The 26,356-nt window shown below is 43.7% G+C and overlaps 2 protein-coding genes across 5 annotated transcripts; both read right to left on the bottom strand.

Moving 5' to 3' along the window:
* Positions 1–4,627: 4,627 nt before the first annotated feature.
* On the bottom strand, positions 4,628–8,271 carry LOC123165746 (protein RMD5 homolog). Of its 2 annotated transcripts, XM_044583465.1 has the most exons (3): positions 8,026–8,255; positions 5,872–6,006; positions 4,628–5,801 (listed from the first exon to the last, which is right to left on the bottom strand). In XM_044583465.1, exon 3 carries the CDS (start codon positions 5,776–5,778, stop codon positions 4,822–4,824), a length of 957 nt encoding a protein of 318 aa, XP_044439400.1. In that variant the 5' UTR covers positions 5,779–5,801; positions 5,872–6,006; positions 8,026–8,255; the 3' UTR covers positions 4,628–4,821. The 2 variants fall into 2 exon arrangements, with proteins under 2 accessions (XP_044439400.1, XP_044439399.1); XM_044583464.1 differs by having other exon boundaries at positions 4,628–6,006; positions 8,026–8,271.
* Positions 8,272–9,484: 1,213 nt separating this feature from the next.
* Positions 9,485–16,466, bottom strand: LOC123168391 (ABC transporter A family member 8). Of its 3 annotated transcripts, XM_044586261.1 has the most exons (18): positions 16,272–16,454; positions 14,932–15,289; positions 14,656–14,732; positions 14,422–14,566; positions 14,100–14,219; positions 13,880–14,007; positions 13,275–13,439; positions 12,967–13,129; positions 12,758–12,883; positions 12,576–12,659; positions 11,992–12,353; positions 11,288–11,488; positions 11,063–11,172; positions 10,871–10,955; positions 10,484–10,612; positions 10,301–10,406; positions 10,110–10,198; positions 9,485–10,015 (listed from the first exon to the last, which is right to left on the bottom strand). In XM_044586261.1, exons 1-18 carry the CDS (start codon positions 16,389–16,391, stop codon positions 9,716–9,718), a joined length of 2,868 nt encoding a protein of 955 aa, XP_044442196.1. In that variant the 5' UTR covers positions 16,392–16,454; the 3' UTR covers positions 9,485–9,715. The 3 variants fall into 3 exon arrangements, with proteins under 3 accessions (XP_044442196.1, XP_044442194.1, XP_044442195.1); XM_044586259.1 differs by having other exon boundaries at positions 10,110–10,406; positions 16,272–16,466; XM_044586260.1 differs by having other exon boundaries at positions 10,110–10,406; positions 14,932–15,278.
* Between the last annotated feature and the right edge of the window lie 9,890 nt (positions 16,467–26,356).

Raw genomic sequence — 26,356 nt, 5'->3', positions numbered from 1 at the left:
CCACGGCAGAAGATAGAAAGAGAATGAAAGTCATTCCCTATGCCTTGGCCATAGGTTCTATAAAGTATGCCATGCTGTGTACCAGATCTATTGTATACCCTACACTGATTTTTGCAAGGGAGTACAATAGTGATCTAGGAGTAGATCACTGGACAGCGGTCAAAATTATCCTTAGTGGAATAAGGATATGTTTCTCGATTATGGAAGTAACAAAAGGTTCGTCGTAAAGGGTTACGTCGATGCAAGTTTTGACACTAAATCTAGATGACTCTAAGTCTCGGTCTAGATACATATTGAAAGTGGGAGCAATTAGCTAGAGTAGCTCCGTGCAGAGCATTATAGACATAGAAATTTGCAAAATACTTACGGATCTGAATGTGACAGACCCGTTGACTAAAAATTATCTCACAATCAAAACATGATCACACCTTAGTACTCTTTGGGTGTTAATCACATAGCGATGTGAACTAGATTATTGACTCTAGTAAACCCTTTGGGTGTTGGTCACATGACAATGTGAACTATGGGTGTTAATCACATGGTGATGTGAATTATTGATGTTAAATCACATGGCGATGTGAACTAGATTATTAACTCTAGTGCAAGTGGGAGACTGAAGGAAATATGCCCTAGAGGCAATAATAAAGTATTATTTATTTCCTTATATCATGATAAATGTTTATTATTCATGCTAGAATTGTATTAACCGGAAACATAATACATGTGTGAATACATAGACAAACAGAGTGTCACTAGTATGCCTCTACTTGACTAGCTCGTTAATCAAAGATGGTTATGTTTCCTAGCCATAGACATGAGTTGTCATTTGATTAACGAGATCACCTCATTAGGAGAATGACGTGATTGACTTGACCCATTCCGTTAGCTTAGCACTCGATCGTTTAGTATGTTGCTATTGCTTTCTTCATGACTTATACATGTTCCTATGACTATGAGATTATGCAACTCCCGTTTACCGGAGGAACATTTGTGTGCTACCAAACGTCACAACGTAAATGGGTGATTATAAAGGTGCTCTACAGGTGTCTCCAAAGGTACTTGTTGGGTTGGCGTATTTCGAGATTAGGATTTGTCACTCCAATTGTCGGAGAGGTATCTCTGGGCCCACTCGGTAATGCACATCACTATAAGCCTTGCAAGCATTGTGACTAATGAGTTAGTTGCGGGATGATGTGTTACGGAACGAGTAAAGAGACTTGCCGGTAACGAGATTGAACTGGGTATCGAGATACCGACGATCAAATCTCGGGCAAGTAACATACCGGTGACAAAGGGAACAACGTATGTTGTTATGCGGTCTGACCGATAAAGATCTTCGTAGAATATGTGGGAGCCAATATGGGCATCCAGGTCCCGCTATTGGTTATTGACCGGAGACGTGTCTCGGTCATGTCTACATAGTTCTCGAACCCGTAGGGTCCGCACGCTTAACGTTACGATGACAGTTTTATTGAGTTTTGATGTACCGAAGGAGTTCGGAGTCCCGGATGAGATCGGGGATATGATGAGGAGTCTCGAAATGGTCGAGACGTAAAGATCGATATATTGGACGACTATATTCGGACTTCGGAAAGGTTCCGAGTGATTCGGGTATTTTTCGGAGTACCGGAGAGTTACGGGAATTCGTATTGGGCCTTAATGGGCCATACGGGAAAGGAGAGAAAGGCCTCAAAAGGTGGCCGCACCCCTCCCCATGGTCTGGTCCGAATTGGACTAGGGAAGGGGGGCGCACCCTTCCTTCTTTCTCCTTTCCCCTTCCCTTCTCCTACTCCCACAAGGAAAGGAGGAGTCCTACTCCTGGTGGGAGTAGGACTCCCCCCTATGGCGCGCCTCTCCCCTTGGCCGGCTGCCTCCCCCTTGCTCCTTTATATACGGGGGCAGGGGGGCACCCCAGAGACACAACAATTGATCCTTGAGATCTTTTAGCCGTGTGCGGTGCCCCCCTCCACCAAATTACACCTCGATAATATCGTTGCGGAGCTTAGGCGAAGCCCTGCATTGGTAGAACATCATCATCGTCACCACGCCGTCGTGCTGACGAAACTCTCCCTCAACACTCGGCTGGATCGGAGTTCGAGGGACGTCATCGAGCTGAACGTGTGTAGAACTCGGAGGTGCCGTACGTTCGGTACTTGATCGGTCGGATCGTGAAGACGTACGACTACATCAACCGCGTTGTGATAACGCTTCCGCTGTCGGTCTACGAGGGTACGTGGACAACACTCTCCCCTCTCGTTGCTATGCATCACCATGATCTTGCGTGTGCGTAGGAATTTTTTTGAAATTACTACGTTCCCCAACAGTAACCTCTGCTGCATCAAGTACCTCTCTGATCTCACATTTTATGATAGCATCTATGCTCCATAAGACCAACTTAAACACAGCAGGAGTGAAAACTTTCGCGGCATGTTTCTCAAGAACTGAAGCATTTTCCTCTGTGAACGGAACGGACTGTAAGGCCTCGACGTCTTGGAGAGCCTCGTTCAAGCGTCGCGACGCAAGGCAACGCTCATAGTGCTCTAGCATTTGAAACAACGTCATCTTAGCCTTAAGATGCGTATGTAGCACCGAGTTTAAACTCTCACTCCGCTGATTGCTGCTCAATCCTAGGAAACAACGGCCCTCAAGATATGGAGCACACCACAGTTTTCTCATCGTATACATCTGATGCAGCCAGGAGTCCTCACTTGTTACTTTATTCTGTTGTAAGAAGTGTAACCATTTTCTCTCATGCTCTTCAATGGAAGATGTATCATATATGAAAGATCGGAATTCCTCCTTTACCGTGTCATCATGCAGATGGCGTACAATGTTCTGCGCTGAATGTGCCATATACAGAGCCTATGGTTTGAGTCAGGCCACACCATCCTGATTGCTCTCTGCATTGCAAGGTCCCCATCCGTGATCACAGATATAGGATGCTTCTGTCCCATAGCATCAGAAAAGGTCCGTAACAGCCACTCGTATGCCTGGCTTGTTTCATGTGAAATGATACCACATGCAAAAATAACGGTGCTGCGGTGGTGATTCAACCCGACAAACGGCACAAATGGCAGATTGTACTTATTGGTTCTGTATGTGCTATCAAAAACAATAACGTCTCCGAAAGCCTCGTAGTCAAGTCGGGATTGACTATCACACCAGAACAGTCCCTTCAGATGGCCAGCTTCATCAACCAAGTACCTGAAGAAAAAATCTGAATCTTGCTCTTGCCTCGCCACCATGTGATTGATCACCGTTTGAGCATCCCCGGAAGAAATTGTTTCCTGCTTGTTAGCATGGCAGAAATTGTAAATGTCCCTCATAATGCATCCAACCTCATCATATCCACCGTATTGCATGCACATAATATCCATAATATGGTGTTTTCTGATCCCAGATTTTTCCATGTCTGCAATGTCCGCTTTCTGCTCATCGCTAATTCTTCTGTGTGAACGCAAAAGACACGACAGATCCCGTGGGGCTAGAGGATGGTTGTGTTCATCGATGAAATCCTTGACAAACCACTGACCTGTTTCCTCCTGTCTTACAATCACCAATTTAGCTTTACACCCTACACGAGTTATACTCCGTGGCCTCCTCTTTCTATCTTCCATCTTCCTCTTCATGTGCTTCTCTTCACGAACCCCTTCACGACTACACACAAATTTCCTTAACATTATATGGCAGTTGGATCCATCCCACTCGACATAGCTTCTCCGGACACTAAAACCTTTCTCAAGACCGTATTTGTTATAGAATGTATAACCTTCATCCTCACTATTAAACATCTTGTTGGCAATATGATAGTACTCCATCATTGACTCGTGACTTACCTCTGCCATGTCTTCCTGCATCACAATTCGGACGAATAAAAATCTGAAAGGACAGACATAAATGCATGCAAAACCCACTACGAAATCTTGTGTGGAATTTTAAACTTTGCTCCTTGTACATGTTATGGCAAGCGATCATAAACGTTCATAAACTGGGTCCCCCGTAAACTAGTGAAGTGACCATGGATGATGAAAAATTCTAAATTGAATTGCATACACTAGGGAAACCTAAATCGATGATGACTAAACAAATCTAAGTAGGAAGTGCAGGCTACGAATCAAAGTAAGTTGAGATTCGGGCGATTCATACCTTAAGATGCAAGTCCGGAAGCGATGGGATCAGCGGGGGGCTTTCTCCTATACCGCCGCCGCCGTCGCCGCCGACACTGCCGCCGCAGATGTCACGCCTTATTCTTCTTCCTGCCGCCGACCACGTCTTTTATAGTGAAGGGGACTAGGAGGAGGACGAGAACGACGCCGACGACGGTGAATTGGTTCCTCTCGCCGGGCTCGTCGGACAGAAGGAAGAGGACGAGAAGGACTTGACCGAGCTACTAGATCTAGACGTGGTTCTGGTCGTGGACGTGATCGGTTCAAAAAAATATTATCCTGGACCATTATGCCCTTCTCTGATTAAACTAATTAAGTTAATTCATTCTTAATCCCCCACCAAATCGGACGGCTAATAAAAATCGGAGGGGTAAGTACTCGAAAGTACTCCCAGTACTGCCCCAATCACCGTAAAGGAGCTCAACATGAACATACAGGATTCCAACGACAGACTAAGCCAGTAGTGAAACTTATTTTTGTATTTTGTACCAAGAGATAATTTTTAACACAGTGGAATTTGCTACTGTACAGATGAACATCCAGGTTTAAATAAGGATACAAGATTATAATACAGGCAAAGTTACTGGATAGGTGAAACAGAAACACGAAGAAAGGGCTTGTATAAACAGAATTTGATCTGGGAAAAATGGAACACTTAGAAATGAAGCTGCTTGCACTGCGAAGCTACTGCCTCCGAGGGGCAGTAAGGGCACTTGAAAGGTCTGGAGCTGCTCTTTGATAGCTTCATGATCGACTGCTTTGATACGGCGTGTCCACAGGGCATCAGCATCGGAGGGTTCTCGTCGCTCGACTGCTCCCTGAGCACCGGGCATACGAAGACTGAGTGGTACTGGAACTCTGGTCCGATGTCTATGGGGACTGGAAGCTGTTTCATGGTCTGCCACTCCTGCTTCTTGGCAGCCATTACCGTGGTGAGCTTCAACAAGGTTGGTAGCCCTTGAAAACCAGCTGATACGGCTACACTCAGTGGGCTATCACTAGACTGACCTAAGAGGCTGCAGAACTGATGGATTAGCTCCTCGGCTAGCTTATCCCAATGCGTCGATGACACAAACTCGGCATATGGGGACTGTTCAAGCCGGTCAGCCCAGATCAGGCAAGCCATTAGCTTCTGGATCTCTGCCTTGTGCATGGAGGCAAAGGGCACCAAGTGAGTCCTTGCATATTGTAAAGCATTATCTCTGCTTCCTCTGGTGAGTATCTCAACAAACTGAAGAGAATGGAGCTTCAACTCAAGCATTGAGCTATTCTGCAACAGCTTATCACGGTTATTGGCAGCCCAAGTGAGCGCAGGCTCAAGGTTTCTTGCTTTCATTGCTTCAAGTATCCCATACATCTCCTGAAATGGTAATTTCAGGTAAGTCTCGTCTGATTCACCGCACTCATGGACAAAGGAGTCTCCAAGATCAAAGAGGCCCTGGCGATAGAAATGATTCGCTATTATGTTGTTTACTGTGCTGGCCTCAAAATCCACATTTCTATATGCCTTTGATATATCTGTATTGAAGGACTTCTCGAGAACCTTGAGATATTTGCTCAGTGCAACATTCAATTCCTTTTGACAGCCTTCAAGTTGGCTCAATGGCACCATTTCGTTCAGCTTGGCCTTCAATTCTGCAAGGATGGATGAATGGTCACAACTGTCCATGGAATCTGTATCCATCATCTGCATCTTGGATATTACCTGCTTAACTTCATCCACTATCTGATCAACAGCTTCCTGAACTTTGGTAGAAGATAACACACGTTTTTCAACAACTCGGTCAAAGGCCTCTCTTAGACTGTCAAGCTCCATTGTAGAACACCCAACTAAGTGGCACTGCATGTCCAAGTCAAAAATTCACATATAAATAAATAATTTGTTCAGAGAACCACCATGAAGCAAAGAAAAAAAAAGGCGAATAACAATGTCTAACTGCTGATAAATCAGAACACAGAAGTTAAAGCATAGGTTTCAAACATCAATATTGTAAATAAATCTATGATGATCAACAAGATGCAAGCAACACAATCAGCATCACTAGAACATTGAAGACAGTATCTAACATTCAACTTTATCTCACTCATGCTACACCACACTAAAAGTGTAAAATGTTGGCCAAATACTAGCAGTATCTTAGGAACCCATTGGCAAGACACATAGTACTATTCTGTACCGACACCTACAGAATATGTTGCTAAATTGATCGCACATTCTCCTGAAGCTGCAGCACTAGAGTAAATAAATAGAAGGCAACACCATGTTATCATCCTAACCCTGTTCTCACAGTTCACAAACACTAAGAATGCCTGGGTTAGCACCTCAGGGCAACCAGCAAAAAAATTCACAATGAATCACCATTCAAAACTTCATACCTATGTTGGCCACAATACGCCAGTGGATTCCATGAAATCAATTTGTTAAGATGCCACATGCGTAAGAAAAAAAAATGTGTGGCATGGTTGCAAACACACTTTTTTTACGGGTAAAGCGAGCTTTATTACCAAGTGGGTTGGGCATATCACCCTTTACATGGTCAGCAACCTGTGCTGGTACATCATAGTCCCATAAAAGAACTTCACCAGTGTTACACAGGAAGCCTAGCTTGGCCAAGTCATGAGCAGCACTATTTGCTTCACGACGACATGCTTGAACTTTGCAGATGGAGAACCAAGTGTGTATCTGGACCTTCAGGTCATCCAACTCTACCACATGTATCGAGCAGTCCATGGCTGGGTTGTTCAAGGCCAAGGCAAGGAGTTGGGAGTTCGTCTCAACCCAGCTCCCAGCTCCCAGCTCCACTGCAAGGGCAAACACATTTTTTTACCGATAAAAGAAGAATTTTATTTCTCTCTGCCGCACAGCCAATGGATTTTTACAAGCTCCTGAGCAGTAAAACTTCACTACACAACTCAGCTGAACACCGAGCATCAAATAAAAGAAGTGCACACAGACCTTAGACCACCAAAATAAATATGCCCATAAAGGGAGAAAAAAGACGACAAACCATGCCCTTGGGAATAAAATACCCTGGTGGTGGTGGAGGCTACATGGCACCACCTCACACAGCTCACCATTAAGAAAACCATTCTTCACGTCAAGCTGAGAAATGGACCATAAACGAACAGAGGCCACGGCAAGAAGAGCGCAAACAGTAGTCATGTGAGCCACAGGAAAGTCTATCATAGTCACAGACTTACTGTCATGCTCCTAAATGGGCATTGAGGAAGTAATCTACTTAACAAGTTATCTAGTGTTGAACAAGATAAGATAATCCCATCCATCAAATCCAACTGGGCGTGCAAGCCTGATTCATAAAGAGGATTCATATCGCGAGAAAACGGAATCGATACCAAAGCCACTTCACTTTCCAATCCCACTAAAGACTCAATTCAGATTCCTTCCTTGGGCACGCTATCCACAAAGTTTATCTCAACACATGTACACATACGGCATATAAAGGTTGGTGGCAAGTGGCGCCCTCACTACAGACCAGTGATCCATGAGTCAAGCTACGACACGCAATCAGCGGGTCTTGCGAGCTTGTCCGTGTGCGCAAGCAAGCAAGCTCGTTCGATCCGAGACAGGGACCTGGCTTGGAGCATGGGGGTTCAGTTGAATCCCCAAAAGTATTTACAAAACCAAGCGCTGCTAGAGCCACCAAACGATTCCGCGGCGAGCATGGTGGGATATAATATAAGAGCAACCTACCCAGGCAAGCATGCTAGGGTTCGTCGCCGACGAAACGAGGTAATTACAGGGGCGGATCCGGATGTTGCACGGGCACAGCTCAAAAATTAGTGGAGCTCGGTGGGTTCTACCGATCAGCTGGACGGATGGCGGAAGGGTCATTCATACCTGAAAATCCAATCTCCGAGATTGCGGACGGGGCGGAGACGGCAGGGAGGCGGCGGGGCGGAGACGGCGGTGGTGGCGGCGGCGACGCGCGGGGAGAGGCGGACGGGGTGGGCGTCGGCGGGGCCGGCACGTCGGCACGGCGGTGGCGTTCTGTGGGAGAGATTTTGCTTTAGTGCCGCATTGGAGCGTTGGTGGGTCAGGGGGGCTGGGAGAGGGAGGAAGAGGAGAGAATGGATTTTCCAGCGTGCCTGGGGATTGGATGGCATAGATTTTTCATTTTCGTTCGGAAGAAAACAAACTACTGACTACTACGGTTTTTTTTAAATTAAATTGTATTACCTCAGTAGAGTCAGAAAACGTCTTACATTACGGGACGGGGGAAGTAATTTTCGGTGCCCCTAATTTTTATTTTAGAGCATGCTTACCGAAAAAGGCTTTCGCCCCGCTTTATAGATAAAGCAACCGTCACATATCACCCATACAAGGACTAGGTCTTGTAACACTTTTACTTTTTACTGCAGAACTAGGTCTTGTTTTCATTTCATACTACTCTAATTGTCGCTCAAATGGACAATTAATATGGATGAAGGGAGTATTTTCTATTGTTCATTGTTTTTGATATAGTTTACCACTCATGCCAAGTGGTAAGGGAGTATTTCCTCATTGGATTGTGTTGGGTTAGAGGCCATGAAGCTATGCCCAAAATGATAAATATATCTACGCAGAGAAAAATGAAAACTTAACACTTTCGACTCGCTAAAATGATGGCTTCGCATTTTGGAGGGTCATCGTGCTAGTTGAATGACAAACAATTAATTAAGTGCCGCTTCTCCTGCCCCCGAGGACAACGACAGGAAGATTCCCAGTTGCAATGAAAGCGAAGTCTTTGCTTACAAGCAAACAAAGTACTATCGTTAACTCTTACCCCCTTCATTTATTTTTACTCTGCGTATAAAATTTGTTTGAAATTAAACTACATAAAGTTTGATCAAGTTTATCTAAAAAAATAGCATCATTTACAATACAATAGTTATGTAGCATCAAAGTTAATTTCATGATGTATCTAAAGAATGATTTCATACTGTGAATGTTGATTTTTTTTTCTTATATAGTTGGTCAGTCAAACTTTACAAAATTTGACTTCGAACTAATTTTATATGTAGACTAAAAAGAAACAGAGGGAGTACAGTACTGTGACATAAATTGCATGGTATCAAATCAGTTTGACTATAATGATAGAATGGCAAATTCCATCTCGCTAACAACTGAAGTGCACAAAAGATAATATCATCCCAGAGATTATCTTAGACAGAAGCCAATAATTGCCATTACTGTAGTTATCTAATGATTGGACAATGGAAGATAGAGCAATAATGTCAGCCACAAGGTCACTCTACCAAAAGCATAAGCTACACATTGCTGAATGAAGTAGACATGAAAGCAACAGCACAACAAGAGGGAAAATGATGTTAAAAACCTTAAAATCATGTAGTATTACATTAAGAATATAAGCTGTTGAGTGTTAGCTAGGTACATTTTCTGACTGTACACCTAAATATACACATCTGCAACATAATGATCACCATACACATACAGAAAAGAGTTTCTACATACAGGATGAGCAGAGCATTGGCTCCACAAAAATGAATTTCTACAAAGTGTACATCACAAGCAGAACCTTTGCGCGGGGCTAAGAGAGTTCGTCACTTGACTGCGCCCCTGTGGCGACCTTGACGAACACGTCCTCCATGGTGGTGTCCGCGAGGCCCCATGCTTGCACTTCCACCCTCCTCTTCAGATTCTCCACGGCCATGAAAACATCCGCAATCCTGACTTGTTGCTTCGACAGCTCGTATTTCTGTGTTCCTGACAGATGATACACCTTCCTCGCGTTCGGCAAGAGCTTCAGAGCCAAATCCTCTACCTCGCGCTCGAACTCCGACGATGTCGTCATCGTCAGCACATAATAGCCTCCATATCTAGCTATGAGCTGCGATTATAGAGTTCAGAGTACTTGTATGAACAACAATGTCACAACTGATCTTAAATCATGGAGAGGTCATTATGTCCACATGATCATATACCTCTTTAGGCCTTCCTATGCACTGGAGCCTGCCATCTACCATGATACACAACCGATCGCAGAGAACTTCGGCTTCTTCCATGGAATGGGCTGCAAAGATGCCAAAGAGGACCAGTGGTTTGATGGCTACCATGGAAGGGAAACAACTATGGCCAAGCGCAAGAGAAGGAATGGACATAGGTTGAAGGTTACTCGTAAGAATGATAGCTCTATCTTGCTTTGCTTGCTTCACAGCAGTCCAGAGACTCTTCCTCGAAGCTGGATCCAATCCAGTGCTGGGCTCGTCCATGTACACTACCTGATACACATTTATAAAAGTATGAGCGTGGATTAACCGGTGACTGAAGAAAATAAAGATGACGTTGAAAGCTATACTTTTGCATCTCCAATCAGCGAGATGGCGATGCTAAGACGCCTCTTCATGCCACCGCTGTACTTCCTGACTTGCTTGTCAGCAGCACCACCAAGGAGTAAATTTACACTTCTTAAAGATTCTTCAACGGCCTAGAAATCATTTTCATTAGATGTCAAAACAGAAATCATTTTAATTTCAGTAAGTCTTTTCAGGTTTCTTTGTAACTCCACAGAACAAAAAGATACCGTTACATATCTTAGTATCTTAGAAGGTGAATCCAAAGATAGTAGAGGTACTGAAGTCTTGAAAGCAGTAGCATACAATGGTTTTTCTTTTAGAACATATATTGGATTCACCTAAGAGATTATGCTAATGCACTATGTGATTAGTGAACCGTTATAACTTACAAGGTCCAAAGCAGAGCCACTGAGGCTCTTCAGTCGACCATAAAACTGGAGATGTTCTCTGCCAGTCAGCATCTCCCAAAGCATACTGCATCCCAAATAGAGACAACACAATGTGAGAATCAGAAGGAATTTATCATGAACTTGACCAACATTACTGAGAAATTATTTGAAACAAAGAAGTGCATATCCTACTCATTCTGCGGGCAAACCCCCATGCTGTTGTATATGTTTTCCATGTCAGTATGTATGCTGAAATCCTGTACAAATGCATTCCCCGATGTTGGCTTTGAAAACCCAATCATCTGTCAGGCATCAGCAAGAAGGATGAATACCACAAGAGGGTTAAAACATCACAACTACCCAATGATAGTACTCAACTCGGAACTTTGAAAAGGATGCCGATTAAGGGTGACGAACCATGCTAATAAAAGAGCTCTTGCCAGCTCCATTAGGACCAAGAATGCCCAAACACTCTCCGTACGGCAAAGCAAGTGATAGACCTCGAACAGCATACTTATCAGGGTTACCATCCTTTCCATGATATACTTTCTTGAGATCGTCACAGACAACAGCGTAGCCACTGTTCCGCTGCTGTAGTACTTGATCAACAGTCTCCCTCTGTGATTCGCCATACCAAAGTGTCAGCACATAATCAAGGAACAGGTGATGCCGACTTTCAATTTTAGTTCTCATATTCAAATATTCATGTTCCGTATAATCAAAATATCATTGAAATATGTTGCAAAACATTCCTGCAACAACGTGCGGGGTATCATCTAGTTTTAGTTAACAATGACAACAAAGGTTTCTTGGGACATAAGTAATTATGTACTCCCTCCGTTCCTAAACATTTGTCTTTCTAGAGATTTCAACAAGTGACTACATACGGAGCAAAATGAGTGAATCTACACTCTAAAATATGTCTATATACATCCGTATGTGGTAGTCCATTTGAAATCTCTAAAAAGACAAATATTTAGGAACGGAGGGAGTAGTTAAGTAAATAAAATAATGGAGCCTTACAGGTAATTTTCAAATATTCAAACTACACATAAAACGATGCTGGGAGGTGAAAATTTGAATTGTCTGCAGGAGTGATGAACCGTAAAATAGTAACTTACTTCTTTAATAATGTCTAACTTCTCCATTTCCACATGAACATCATTGTCGGCAACTTCGTTAACAGCTATCCTTCTCCAAGTGGGGTTCTTTCTTAGGAGACGTTTGATGATGGAAAGGAGGCCAGAGCTGTTTCCAACTGAAGCAGCATAGTCAAAATAATATGCAACAGGAAGCAAAACCAACCACTCAACAATAATAATGATCATCACATCCCTCATTCCATTTGTATGGTCATTTAGATCACTCCATTGTATGCCAGGATTTCCCGTCTCTGAAGCCCTAATAGCATATTGGCTAAGCTCATATAATCCTCTATATAAAGAAAATGCAGGTATTATCTCCAGAACTGTAATCCAGTGTCCTGCAATAACACAAGAGGAAAATGATGGTGAAACTGGAATAGGCAAGGGCGTAAGGTTGGTCTCAAAATGGATGGTATATGTTCATCAGAAACAAAAAAAGACATTTACTTGCTATGGCATGGTTAAAACTTAAAACTGTAATTAATTCTATTAAACAAAGTTAATGTGAAGTTTGAATAGGTAAAAACTTGAAAATTTTCTTAAAATGATCGTGAACTTACTTGGAAATTTTCCACCTTCAAGAAAATTCCGAATAAGAGATCCTGCCATTAACCCTGATCCAAATATGTACAGATATGCAATTGCTGGTACAACGAAGATAAGAAGCAACAAACATCACATACCTTGCAGCACTGGGCAATAGGTAATAAATGCGGAGATAAAATGGTAAAATAATTTATACCTTGAGCAGTATTAACCTTCGAAAAGAATGTTGCAGCTAGGAAAGATAATACAATCTGCAAGTTAATGAAACTGAAGAAGAAAACAAACTGGATACCGTAGTCATTCGTCTTGAAAAAATTTAGACCTGCAAATTAACAACTGATTTATATAAATGGCTTGATAACTGCTATTGTTTTTATGATAACTGTGGTTGGATAGCTTTGATACCTATAAGGGCTCCAAAAATGACAAATAGCACAAGATACACCGTAGACAAGATAAGGAAGTATGCGTAGTAGATAATCCAGTAAGGGCCATTTCCAAGCCCGTGCATTTTCATCATTGTTCGGAGCTTATGTTGTTTCTCATATACAAGGTATGTCAACATAACCTGCATTAGAACTTAAGAGGTTCAAGCATTGCAATCATGCAACGGTTTACTCTGGTAACTTTTACTGTATTCTAGATATGCTGTTATATCCAATCCAGTTCCTATTTGTAACAGCAAAAATGTTGTCAATTCTGGTACCATTTACCGGGAAAAGCAACGCAACAACCCATTCGAAAAAGAGAGGACCAATAAGAGAAGAAAAATCAATTGTCAGACGAGTCGCTTGCTTTGGCATTTCTTTTGTAAACTCAAGCAACATTTTTATGCCTGAACCTTGACCTTGTAGGAATTGGAGATAGGCATTTGAAACCTACACACATGTCAAGCAATATGTTAATATGGGAATGAGTTGTATAACTTCCAAACTGTGTTGATAAAAGAGCAACATAGCCAAGTTAAAAGAAGAGTAGTATCTTTTTAAAATATGAAATTACTGTAATGAATTAGAAACAATTTTGATGATTCAACATTTTTCTTAAAGGTAAGAAAGTTAAATGTAAAAAGGATGCAGAAAGTGTTATTCGGTGACATATTAGTAGCAGAACAAGGTAAATATATATCCAGCAATTTTATCTCTCTCACGCCATATTGCATGTTTCCGTGGATCTTGTTGTGGATTTATTATGGTAACATAAAGTGGTTCAGAGTTTAGAACAGTAAATGACAGACAAAATAACTTTCAGCATGTTGGGACAACAAAATTAATAGTAAGAGGTCAATGCTGTTATCAGTGAAGTACGTGGCACCCACCGCATTCAGTGAACGTGAAACACGCAGAAGTCCGAATGGCATTGGAACATAAGAGATATTCTGATAAGTCGAGTTATACAATGCAAGCACATTGAAACGCTTCTCGTTTGAGTCTTGGAAATCATAAGCTATAACAACAGAAATAATTAGTGTTACTGGTGCATTGATGCCCGCATATAAGGAAACAACAGCACTATATCCATAGAGAAGGATGTCATACCCATTGCAACTTCACTAATTCCTTTCCCTATTTTTCCTTTCCGGTAACCCTTAAAGGTCTCCTCATTGATTGTTCTTGAACTATTCCGCCACAAAGGTAGACCTTGAACACATTTTATTTCTGCTAAATGAAATACAGAAGTTCAGATATGAAATCATTTCCAACCAAACGAGGCACATAATTGATAATGTCGGAACATCATCGTGGGAATGCATAGAATTTGATGGTTCTTATGAAAAAGATGAATAATGGGAATGATTATGCATTTATATGCTAGACTATTCCACACAGAAACAGACGTAGCAATATATACGAACTTTACCTTTCTGAACATTAATAGCATCAATGGTAGTGCGGAGTGTAACTGAATCCCTGGACTTGCATTCCGACTGAAGAACATAAATGGGTAGATCCGAGATAAAAGCAGGTTCGATGAAGCCTGTAGAAGTACCTGGCATATCTGTCCCCTGAAATTACATGATAAGAAAGCAAGTCTCACCGACATGTTCCGTAAATGAACATACATGCAAGCAATAGTCTGGTTATTTTAACTTACCAGGAGAAGACCAGATATGCTCGCATTATCAGAAATATTTAAAAGTGGCAAGTCTGTGAACATGTTCTGCATGACAGCTGTCAAACAAGCAAGCAGAGTTGATGGTTAGAGGAATATGGTGAATGCGCTATATGTTAGTAGACTTATCTATCACCCTTAGTTCCGTGGTTACTCGAAACAAAGGAATTCCGGACAAAGAACACACTTCACTTCTCAGCACAATAGCTTAAGAAGATTTGTGGGGATTAAAATAGTTATATGATACAGATTACTTACTAGTAGATAGAGTTTCATTTGCCCCCGTGAACGGTATGGCGGCCGGGCAGGATTGTGACTTTCTGCATGATTCAGAGGAATCCTGGATGGCACGATACTCGGGGCGGGGTACTTGCAAGAGAGCAGGCCATTCAGGAGGATTTGGTATAGGGCAACTGCCAGCCTGGTCCAATGTAGAGTACTGAATGCCACACACATTTTGACAAGGACCAGTGCCATTCACATCAACACACATGCACCCACACTTGTATTTTGGTTTATCCAATAAATTGTTGATGACTCGTTGAAGGACACTGAGTAATACACATAGGTATATCGGAACTATGATTAGCCGAATGGTTGCCTTCCTGTTGCGTTTCTGCAAGGTGATGAAACATGGTTTGCCACCTCTTAGCATGACCCAAACAGCCAGTATGCAATTACAGAAACTAATGTGAGTGATGCAATAGAAAGTTAGAAACTACCGGGTTTTTTTTGTATATCCCCCCCCCCCCCCCACCCACCCCCATTTTCTTAAGGCAAATATACTACTCCCACTGTAAACTAATATAAGCTGTCTTATATTAGTTTACAGAGGTAGTATATCTGATACCATGGTGAGCCACTCCTCCAAAAAAAAATCCTAAACTAATCACTCGCCAAAACATTGATGTGTAGCACATCCCTTTATTTTTCTTAATGTATTGACCAATAAAGTTGAAACATACTTGAAATATGTGCTAGCCATGATAACGGAATGTATATAATCTCTTTTAAACAAATAAAAATATATAGAATCAATAATGGATGGTTTATTGTTCTTTATCTTTGTAAGCGCCTGTTAGTAAGAAAAATAATTATTTCAAACAAATACTGACTAGAATTACCACGTGCACAGTGCGCTATTATGATGTTCACAAACTGTATTACCCAATGAGTGGTATTGACAACTTGACAACGACGTCGTTCTCGATTTGCATCAAAATATCACAGCTTTTTATTATCAAGTTAACAGGGCAATTGACCAGTCATTGCCAAAAGCTCAACAACAACAAGAAAATTACGGAGAGTACATGTCACTCCAACCCATGAGTTCCCGCAAATGGGCCAAATTGTGGCCGCAGTAGCGGAAGATTGTGGCAAACATCACCAGGGAAGGTGACATTCATAACCCCGGAGCGATGGAAGCTAGCAAATAAGCCTGAATTTCTACATCCATCTTGCAGCTGACAGCGTCAGATCACCACCCACCTAAACCAATTATTGCTAAATGTTAAAGAACCAGGAAACCCCATCCAAAGATTCCACACTACTAACCCCAAAAAGTACCGGAAAAACTGCAGAATAGGCATGGATTGGACCTGGAAGATGAGATTCTTGCGCAGGAGGGCATTGGTCTGCGAAGCGAAGCTCGGCGGCCTTGATGCTCCACCGCCACCAGCAGCCGCGGCGGCGGCGGCGGCGCCCGACAAGGGCTCCATCTCGCGGCGGCAGTTCTTGGGTTTTCTCTGTCTTCTCTCTCTTCCCTTTGACTGGTCTGAAGGCGGAAGAGAAAGAGGCAGGAGTTCTTGGCCGTTTAGAAGGGGTTTTTATAGGGTAACCGCCCAAGAGATTCTTCCCGCCACAATAGACTACTCCCTCCGTTACTAAATATAAGTCTTTCTAGAAATTACACCAGATGATTACATACGAAGCAAAATGAATAAATCTACATTCTAAAATATATTTACATACATCCGTATGTTGTATTCCATTTGAAATGTCTAAAAAGACTTATATTTAGGAACGGAGGGAGTATTTTATATTTTTCGACCCACACTTCTCATTTCGCGTGGTATTTCTTGGGACGAAACAGAACACGACTTAGAAGTTAGAATGGGAATTTCCCCTTCTATGAGGCTAGTCTCTCGGGGCCTCTCATCAGTCTGTGTTCCTCTCTAATTGATTGTGTAACAAGTGGTATCAAATCCGATGTGTCAGATTTCGATGAACTCACGGGTGGTCGGCCATGGTTGATGGACCCATAATGACCGATACGTGAGGGGGAGAATGTTTCCACATCGACTATGAGAGGAAGTAAAACACGTAATAAAAAGTATACTTTTCCTCGAGAGAGGCGTTTTGGAGGCCGAGCTCCATGGAGGCATTTATTTTTTTAAATTCAAATTCAAATTTTTATGGTTAATTTTTTAAAAAAATATGCATGTATGTAAGGATGTAACCTACATGTGTGTAAAAATTCATGATGAAATATCTTGATTTGCGAACTGTACAAAAAAGAGAAATTCATGGCCTCGTAGGATGAATAGTATCATGTGTTAAACAGCCCCAGATTTGTCTTTTTTGCACAGCCCTTATTTCAATGTATTTTGAACTGAAAATTTACACACATGTGTGTTATGTTTGCATGTATATATGTATTAAAAAAATTGAAATGTAAAATATGAATTTCGATGAAATTTCAAATTTGAATTTGAAGGCCTCACTGGAGGCCGAGCTCCAAAAGGGATTTCCGCTATTCATCTCTCAACTCTTATTGAAGTCTAAATTAGTCTCTTAACTTCAAAATAGGTCAACTTGCATCCCAAGTTCAACTATTCAAACTGAACAAGTTTCGTCCGTCCTACCGTCTGACCTGGTTTTGATGCTGACTCATCCCGATTTTGACAGTCCCATACCGACGTGGCAAAGAAGACCCTCAAATTGACAGGTCTTGATCTCTCTCTCTCTCTCTCTCTCTCTCTCTCTCTCTCGCTTGAAGACTCGTCGCAAAGGACACTCGTGTGACCCGCCACCTCATGGTGTGCAAAACGCGAAATGAAAACCAAAAACCAAACCCAACCATAAATTTGGTCTTTTCAGGTTTCGGTTTCGGTATCAGTTTCAGTATTGAAATCTAAAAACCATTTGCAGTTCGTTTTTTTAGAAACCGAAAACTATAAGGTTAACCAGAATAAACCGAAATTGACATTTTTTTGGGTTCAAAAGCATAATGGGCTGCTATAATACAATACTTTTTAGTCCATTTAGTGCTTCAGTTTACGTGATTTGGCTGACTGCTAATCCAATGTTCCTTCGTTATTCTTTTCTAATTGTTTTTCCTCATTATGATATATATCATGTATTTAGACGTGGAAAAATTATGTCTTGGCTTAAAAGTTAGCGTCAACTTTGGTTAATTTGGTTATTACTGAAATTGAATCGAAAGTAAATGGTTATTACCGAACCCGAACCATTTTTTTTACTCCCTCTGTCCAAAAATACTTGTCATCAAAATGGATAAAAAAATATATATCTAGAACTAAAATACTTCTAGATACATTTCCTTTTATCCATTTTGATGACAAGTATTTCCGGACGGAGGGAATATAAAATTGTATAAACCAAAGTATAAAAAATGTATGAACCATAAATCGTATAAACCAAACCGAATGCACATCCTGACCGCCACCGGCAGCTGTCGGCGAGCACCTCTCGCGCCATCCTCCTCTCTACTTCGCTTTTCCATTTCTCCCCTTCTTTTCTCCCTCCTGACTCCACCCACACTGTCGTGCTGCCACCAACTTCTCGTGTGCGCCGTCGTCCGCAGTCTGGTGAGTCACCATCGAACCGCGCCAACCCGCGGTGGTTGATGACCACCGCCACCTTCCACCCCATCCCCACTAGATCTGGACATCCATTGCTCCACCACCACCACCTCGAGCAGCGGCTAGATCCGGCCACGTCCAACACCACCTCACCAAAGGCCGCCAGCTGCTTCTAAGGCCTTGTACAACGCAAGTTGCTTAGAAATGTGCTTAGTCAAACAAATCATGTATTTCTTAAGCATCATTGTTTACTTCTACAAAAGAGATGCCAAATTAAACGCCTATCCTCCACAAATAAGCACTGATGCTTAAGAAAACACCGGTTTATTTTTTTTGAACACCTCCACTAAACATCTTACATTGTATGAGGCCTAAGTATGCATAAGAAACAGCCGGCACGATCATTAGTAAATGTGAAAGACGTCAACTTCTCGACCAGATTAATGAAATTTAAGCCAAAGTAATGTGTGATTCGCCCCCTGAAGAAACAGGGGAAAGTGGTACGTGTGATTTGAGTTCGACTTTGATACTTGTGTCGTGTGTGTTGAACCTCTCCGTTGGATGCTTTCTTCGAACCTTCCTGCATCTCGATTTACGCGGTTGGTTGATCCTTCAACTGAAGTAAGTACGTGGGTGCACATTGCTAATTGCCAAGAAATTACTGCAATACGTACAGCAGTGCATTTAACGGTACATGCATCGATTGGTACTTTCTTCAAGCAATGTAAAACTATGGTAGTGTATCTGTTCACGTGTTCGCGGATCCCAGGAGCCCAATTCAACACGGGAGTCTGAGAGCTACAATGCCCGGAACGACAACGACCTCCAAACCAAGTCAACAAGCGCACTAATGAAATGAGAGATATACCTTCACCCCAGAAAAAAGAAATGAGAGATATACCAGCAGTACATATTGAAATAAGAAAGAGAGATCTAAACACTCTTATATTTTCTTACAGAGGACTAAACTACTCAAGTGCTACCTGCAGAGTCAAAAACTGGCTGTGGGGTGGATTTGGGCAATTTGCAAGGAGGAAACCGATTGATCAGGTAGGCTTCATTTTAAATTATACTCGTACAAGACTTCACGGAATGATCGGTCGTCCAGTTGTACCAGAACCAGAATCCCCAGGTCGATCTAGACCAGATAAGATCTACGCACATGTGAGTGTGAGGGGATGGCTTCTGCGTTGACTCAAGAATGGTGCTCCATGATTCAGTATTTCAGTGGTCGATCGAATAGGCAAAGTCATCCATTTGACCTGTTAATCATCCGTGTGTCACAGCAATGAGCAACTCAACGTTCTTTGCCTGTTAGGCTGCTCGTAGTGCTGGAATTTTGTCTAGTTTGGGCCTAGCTCAATAGCAGTTTCAGAAATTCCTAATAAATCCTAGAGGTCCGCGCAGCCCATTCGTGCAAGGCAAGAGGTGAAACTAAAGTTTAGTCCCACATTGCTAGTTTAAAGGGAGTTGGACCTTTTTATAAGGGAGGCTCTTTCTCCACATGTATGAGGATAAGAACAAGAGAGACATCCACGCGCGCTCCTCCTCCGCCGCGCCGCGACGGGAATGAGCCAAGCCGATGTCTAAATTTTTGCCACGCACGACGGGTATACGAAAGGTCACGGGGAAGCTGAAACGTTTTTGCTGTAGTGGAGATTGAATACGAACGGCGCATCTCTTCGCCTGCTGCCTGTTCGTTTCGTCTCCTTCTCCTGCGCCTATAAAAGGGAGGTCGCTCCTTTCAGAGAGACGCACCAGAACCTCTTCTTCCTCTTGCCACAAGTTCCTGACCACTGCGCTGCTGCTACGTTCTTCCCCATCCCGGCTTGCAGCGTGCACCGCAAGTCAGGACAGTAGGCCTCCGGAACCGCACTTTTTGAGTCCTGTACGTGTCACAGCCCTAGAATTTGTTTGTAATTAGTTGCATCAGCACCCATGCATCGTGTCTAAAATTTATTTGAAAGTTGAAATGGGGACTGATAAACCCTAGCAGCAAATGAAATTCAACTAGGTTCAACTTAAATCTTTTCAATGAACCCAAAATGCCCTTTAGAAATGTTCATCATTTTTGAATTAGTCTAGCACCTCTGACAAAAATGGTGCATATTTTTCTAGATCAATTTGGATTTTTGAATGAACTCATTAAGTATTTGAATTTGGGCATTTAATTGCTATAAATAATTAAAATGCCCAAATAATTCTGGAAGTGGTTGAGGGCTGTTGGAAACATTTGCAAATGTGCCCACAAGTCATTCAGGAATTTTGGAAATGAATTAGTATTTTTATTAATTCAAAACAGAGGAAGAAATAGAAAACCAGAAATAAAGCAGAGAGAGAAAGTACCTGTAGCTTACCTGGCGCCCAGTTGGCCCAGCACGGTTGCAGCCCAGCCCACCAGCTCCTCCCTGTCGCCTTCCTCCTCGCGCCTGTAGGCGAGGGCGTGTGCCCGCCGCGCGCAGCCACACGCCGTGGCCACTTCCTCCCTCCCAGCTTGCCTGGCTCCTCCTCGATGCACCACGCGACGCCACGCAGCACCCTGGACCCCCTCGACCGCTCCCCTCTCCCCCTGGCCTCTCTCGCTCTCTCTCCCGAAGCCGAGCGGAGCCGTCACCGCCGTTCGCTGCCACCATGCTCACCGGCCACCCCTCTCTCCATCGTCGAGTTCGGGAGCTCCGCTACGACCTCCTCTTCGTCCCCGACGAGCCACGCACCGCCGGACGCCCTGCTGCCTCGCCATCGACCCGTCTTCTCCGCGCATGGCCACCGGATCGCCATCGCCGTTACGCCGCCGTCTGGTCCTCCCCGAGCTTGCTGAGCCTCCCTACCGACTCCATGTGAGCCCCTGCTTCGTTTCCCCCTAACTGCATGCCTGATTTCGAGCTCTAGCCACCTCCTCCACCGGAGCCGAGATGCACCGCCGCACGAGCTCGACGCCGACGACACCCCGGTGACCATTTGGTCCCGGGCATGCGTCCAACGTACTCGCCGCACCGCGTAGAAGCCATAGGTGCCAACCCCGCATCGCCACGGCCGTTGTAGCCTCGACCCAGAGCTCACCCGAGCTCCGGCAGCCGCCACGGTCGACGCCGACGAAGATTCCGGCCACCCCAGCACCTCCCACTGCCACCACTCGACGCGCGCGAGCTCCAGCTTCTCGTAGATGAGCTCCGCCATTGATTTGGTCGACGGGGGAGCATTTCCGAGCGACACCGCCGCATTTGACCTCGCCGGGGTCGAGTCGCCGGCGGGTTTGACCCCGCTGACCAGGGTTTGACCCCCGTGTGTTACTGACATGAGGGCCCAAGCCCCTGATTAGTTAGCGTTAGCTTAATTAGAGTTAACTAATTTAGTTATCTAGATAAGTCACTGACATGTGGGCCCCGCCCTGCTAACAGTCTGGTTAGCGTTAGATTAGCACTAACTAACTCAGTTAGTTGACTGAGTCACTGACCAGTGGACCCCACTGGTCAGGCTTGACCTGGACCGGCCCTGTTGACTGCTGACATCACAGTGACGTCACCCTGACGCAGTAAGTGTTTTCTGTATTATTTATAATTCAGGAAAATTCCAGAAATTGTTAAAACTTCTAAAATTCATAGTAATTCAACCGTAACTCCAAATGAAATAAGTTATATATGAAAAATGATCAGAAAAATCCAATCTATCCATCTGTACCATTTTCATGCATGTTGGAGCAACTTAAAGTTGCTGAATTGGTTAAACCAATTAAATGCATTTAAATAACCACATGTGGAGTTTGAATTTGAACCTAGGGTTCAAACCAACTTCATTTAACTTGTTGCTAGTTGCATTTAGCTCAATCTACAACATATTGCCATGTCACCTTCATGCATCATATTGTTGCATTGCATTGATTGTGTTTTCTCTCTGTTGCCGGTAATTGTCCCCTCTCAGTAGACGTTGCTTCGACGATGTGATCGATGACACCGATGAAGAGCTATACTATCTTCGGAAGTGTCAGGCAAGCAAAACTCCCTTGTTCATTCCGATATAATCCCACTCTCTCGCTCCTGCTCTCTTTTACTACATTAGGACAACAGCGATTCAACTGTTACATGATGCGGTAGTTGAACCCCTTTCCTCTGCATGACATGTCACTACCACAGTAAATAAATGAAACCCACTAGCATGAGTAGGAGTTGTTTGAGCCCTGATGTGCCTACTCATTCATGCTTGTTTGTCATGCCTGCTATTGCTTAGAGTTGTGTCAGGTCTGATTCATCGGGGATGAATTGGAAAGTTGTGAATATGTCCTACTGTTGAGAGCTAAGTGTGTGAACACGATTTGGTAAAGGTAGCAGTGAGAGGCCATGTAGGAGTACATGGTGGGTTGTCGCATTGAAACCGTCCTCGGGAACTGAGTTCTGTGTTTGTGATCCATGAACAGTTACTACCACGCATTGGAATGCTTAAGTGCCCCTCTCGACTTATTAATGAACCTGATCTCTGTCCAGGAGTTGCAACTAGTTTCTGGTGTTTGTAGGTAGTGTTAGTAGTCTACCAAGTGGCACCCGGTACAGGTGGGCTTGGGACAGACTAGGCACCGTGGCACGGTGTACCAAGCGTAGATCCATCCGTCGAGGTGGGCTTGGGAACCCTGCACACATCGTTTGGGGCCGTGAGCGACACCCCTGCCGGATCTCCTTGCGGATGGAACCCAAATAGGCGATAAACCTGGACTAGAGACTTGTGTGGTTAGTCAGGTCGTGGCCGACTCCCTCGCCAGGCTTCCGCTTGAAGGTTGCCGAGATACACGACGTGTACATGGTGGTAAGTGGCGAGAGCGTGTGTGAAGAAGTACACCCCTGCAGGGTTAACATCATCTATTCGAATAGCCGTGTCCGCGGTAAAGGACTTCTGGTTTGCCTGTACAGTTCATAGACAAGTGAAAGTGGATACTCTAAAATGCGCAAGATAAGCGTGAGTGCCATGGATGGCGTTCTCGTAGGGAGATGGGAGCGGATCCATAGTGGTGTATTGATATGGTGAATATGTGGACTCATGTGCGCCACCTCAAAGAGTTACTTGCAGTCGTAGTTCAGGATAGCCACCGAGTCAAAGCTGGCTTGCTGCAGTCGAACTCCACCACCCCTTTGTTGATACTAATGCATATGTAGATAGTTCTGATGTAAGTCTTGCTGGGTACATTTGTACTCACGTTTGCTTATTTTATGTTTTGCAGAGAGACTTCAGTCTCGCTAGTAGTTCCGCGTGGACTTTGACGTTTAGCTTGTTACCTCAGCTACGATCTTGTACCCTTGGGAGGGTCTTGTAGATAGTCAGGCTTCTCAGCCTTCTTCTTTTGTAGTTGTATGTACTCAGACAAGTTAAGCTTCCGCATGCGCTTGTTGCTTGTATGCTCTGTATGTTGGGTCATGAGACCCATGTTTGTAATACTTGGCTCCTCGGAGCCTAGTGAATTTGCGCACCTCGGAGTCATAGATTCTTGTTGTGATGCCATGTTGTATTTGCGCATATCGAGCATATTGTGTGTATGATTGAAATGCTTGGTATGTGTGGGATCCGACAACCTAGTTGTTTATCCTTGGTAGCCTCTCTTATGGGGAAATGCAGTCTGGTGCTTCCACTGAGTCATGGTAGTCTGCTACAGCCCAATTTACCGGAGTCCTGCTAGCCCAGTTACTACTGCTCCGGAACACTTAGACTGGCCGGCATGTGATCCACTTCATTCCTATGTCTGTCCCTTCGGGGAAATGTCACGCGGTGACTTCCGGAGTCCTGCTAGCCTGCTACAGCCCGGGTTCCCGGAGTCCTGTTAGCCCAGTTGCTACAGCCCGGATTCACACGCTGATGACCGACACGTTCGATGCTGGTTCATGTATGCCTGTCCCCGTAAGTTAGTGCCACTTTGGGTTCACGACTAGTCATGTCGGCCCGGGTTCTCTGTCATATGGATGCTAGCGACACTATCATATACGTGAGCCAGAAGGCGCAAACGGTCCCGGGCTAGGTAAGGCGACACCCGTGGGAATACCGTGCGTGAGGCCACAAAGTGATATGAGGTGTTACATGCTAGATCGGTGTGACTTAGGATCGGGGTCCTGACAGCTTTGGTATTAGAGCCTGACTGCCTGTAGGATTACCAAGCCAAACTGGTCGAAGTTGAGTCTAGAAATGCTTTAGTTATATAAGGGAATTGATTGTGGATGGGAACGTAAGGCTCTTTTTACTCCTTTACCTTATGCCCTTCCAATCCGAGTCATCCTATCTTTTCTACGGGGATTAAGAACTAGGCTTCTCTTCTTTCTACCAGGATCACGTGTTACTAATCCGTAGACTTATAGGATTGTGGTTTCAAGTCTCAGTTCAGTTTCTACTACTTCCGTACGTTCATAGATGGCCTCAGAACCTTGTTACTGTGATGTTGAGTGGCTATGCCATCATTTTGCAGGATGTCTCAAATCTTTTTCGAGCATTTACAGCCGTTATGCTGTCCGAGTCATCCCAGGTTTCTAAACAATCTGATGCATTTGCAAATCCTTTCTTTCCGTTCCCGATGTCCTTTTGGTCAGAATAAGCACACTAATCAATGAGTTGAGGTACTCTGTTGTCTCGACATATATGTTGGAGCTATTACTATGACCATAGGTGTCTTAGAGGATCACCTAGTAATCTAGCCATGTTTTGTGTTCCAGTGTGATGATTCTGGCCATCGTTCTCGAAAGCATCCCGTGATGCCATTTAGTTAGTAGGCCTTCTATCTCTGGGTTCTTAAGCCCAAGATTCACTCTACTTAACTCTTGTTGATAGTGTTGCTAGTTCCTTTAGGATATTAGTAACCTTTGCGATAGTCCTCGAGGTCCGTGGTATTTCCTTCTTCCAAATACCATGAACTGCTTATGGCAGAAGTTCTTCTGAACCAAAAGATCACAACCAGAGTGCTCTTAATGGGTTCTCCATTCTACATTGTGATTCTGCCAGTTCTACCTTTCTGCATGGGTTATCCGGAAGAAATGTTGAGCTTTGCTCGAGATACTAATCTATGCATCCACAACTCAGAAAGATATATGTACCTTTGAGTTGTGCCTCTTTAGTTGTTTCTGACCTCCGTATATCAATTGATAGTCAAGAGTATGCGTTCATTCATTCATCGTTGCCTTTATTCTTGTGATCCGTTAAGCCGTTCTATTTCAGAATGACTAGGAGAAACAAACTCCAGTACCTTATCCATCTCCAGGATTGGCTCAAAGCAGTTGTAATCCGCAAATCAAATGCCAACCCAGCTTTTGATTCTGTTCTACCCTGAAGTATTACCGTCTTATGTCAAGAATGTCATGAGAATTGCACCACCTCTTATGAATTCTTAACGCAGTGATACTTCTTGCCATCATTGTTCATTCCTCGGTTCCCGTGTTATTGTAACCGGAATGCCGACAAGTGAATCGTGATGTGTGAAATCAATACCCCTAGCAACTGTGTTGCTTGGTACTTAATGGACGATAATTCCATTCGTAGTGTGTTGGTTACTGAACCATCATTCTAAGATTGATCGTGCTACCTAGTCCATTTTCCCTGGTGCACTCCTCGATCAGTGAGATAGGATTGTGTCGATCCATCACTCTCTTGATCACATCGTCTTGCCCTGAAAAGCAAGACTGATCTCGAGCTTAGTAAGATATCGGCGGTTCGTGATTTTCCGAGTATCTTCTCGGAAGTGTTACCAGGTTGTCACCTGACCGCTATGTTGAGTTCGCGATCAAGTTGGTTCCTTGTAAACCACCCCTTCTCCAAGAATCTGTGTTGCGTATCCCTGAGCTAGCTGGTTGAGCTAGACAACAACTTGGAGAGTTGGAAGATAAAAGCTTTGCCTAACT

The sequence above is a fragment of the Triticum aestivum genome, chromosome 7D, assembly GCF_018294505.1.
Source record: "Triticum aestivum cultivar Chinese Spring chromosome 7D, IWGSC CS RefSeq v2.1, whole genome shotgun sequence".
In the NCBI taxonomy this organism is placed as follows: domain Eukaryota; kingdom Viridiplantae; phylum Streptophyta; class Magnoliopsida; order Poales; family Poaceae; genus Triticum; species Triticum aestivum.
This window is presented reverse-complemented; position numbering and strand designations above follow the sequence as displayed.

Coding starts and splice junctions, on each gene's coding strand:
- LOC123165746 (XM_044583464.1), bottom strand. CDS start 5,982: ATGGAGCTTGACAGTCTAAGAGAGGCCTTTGACCGAGTTGTTGAAAAA.
- LOC123168391 (XM_044586259.1), bottom strand. CDS start 16,391: ATGGAGCCCTTGTCGGGCGCCGCCGCCGCCGCCGCGGCTGCTGGTGGC. Junction 13,130..13,274: donor TTGTTGCGTTGCTTTTCCCG/GTAAATGGTACC, acceptor GTTCTAATGCAG/GTTATGTTGACATACCTTGT. Junction 12,354..12,575: donor TGAAGGTGGAAAATTTCCAA/GTAAGTTCACGA, acceptor GTGTTATTGCAG/GACACTGGATTACAGTTCTG.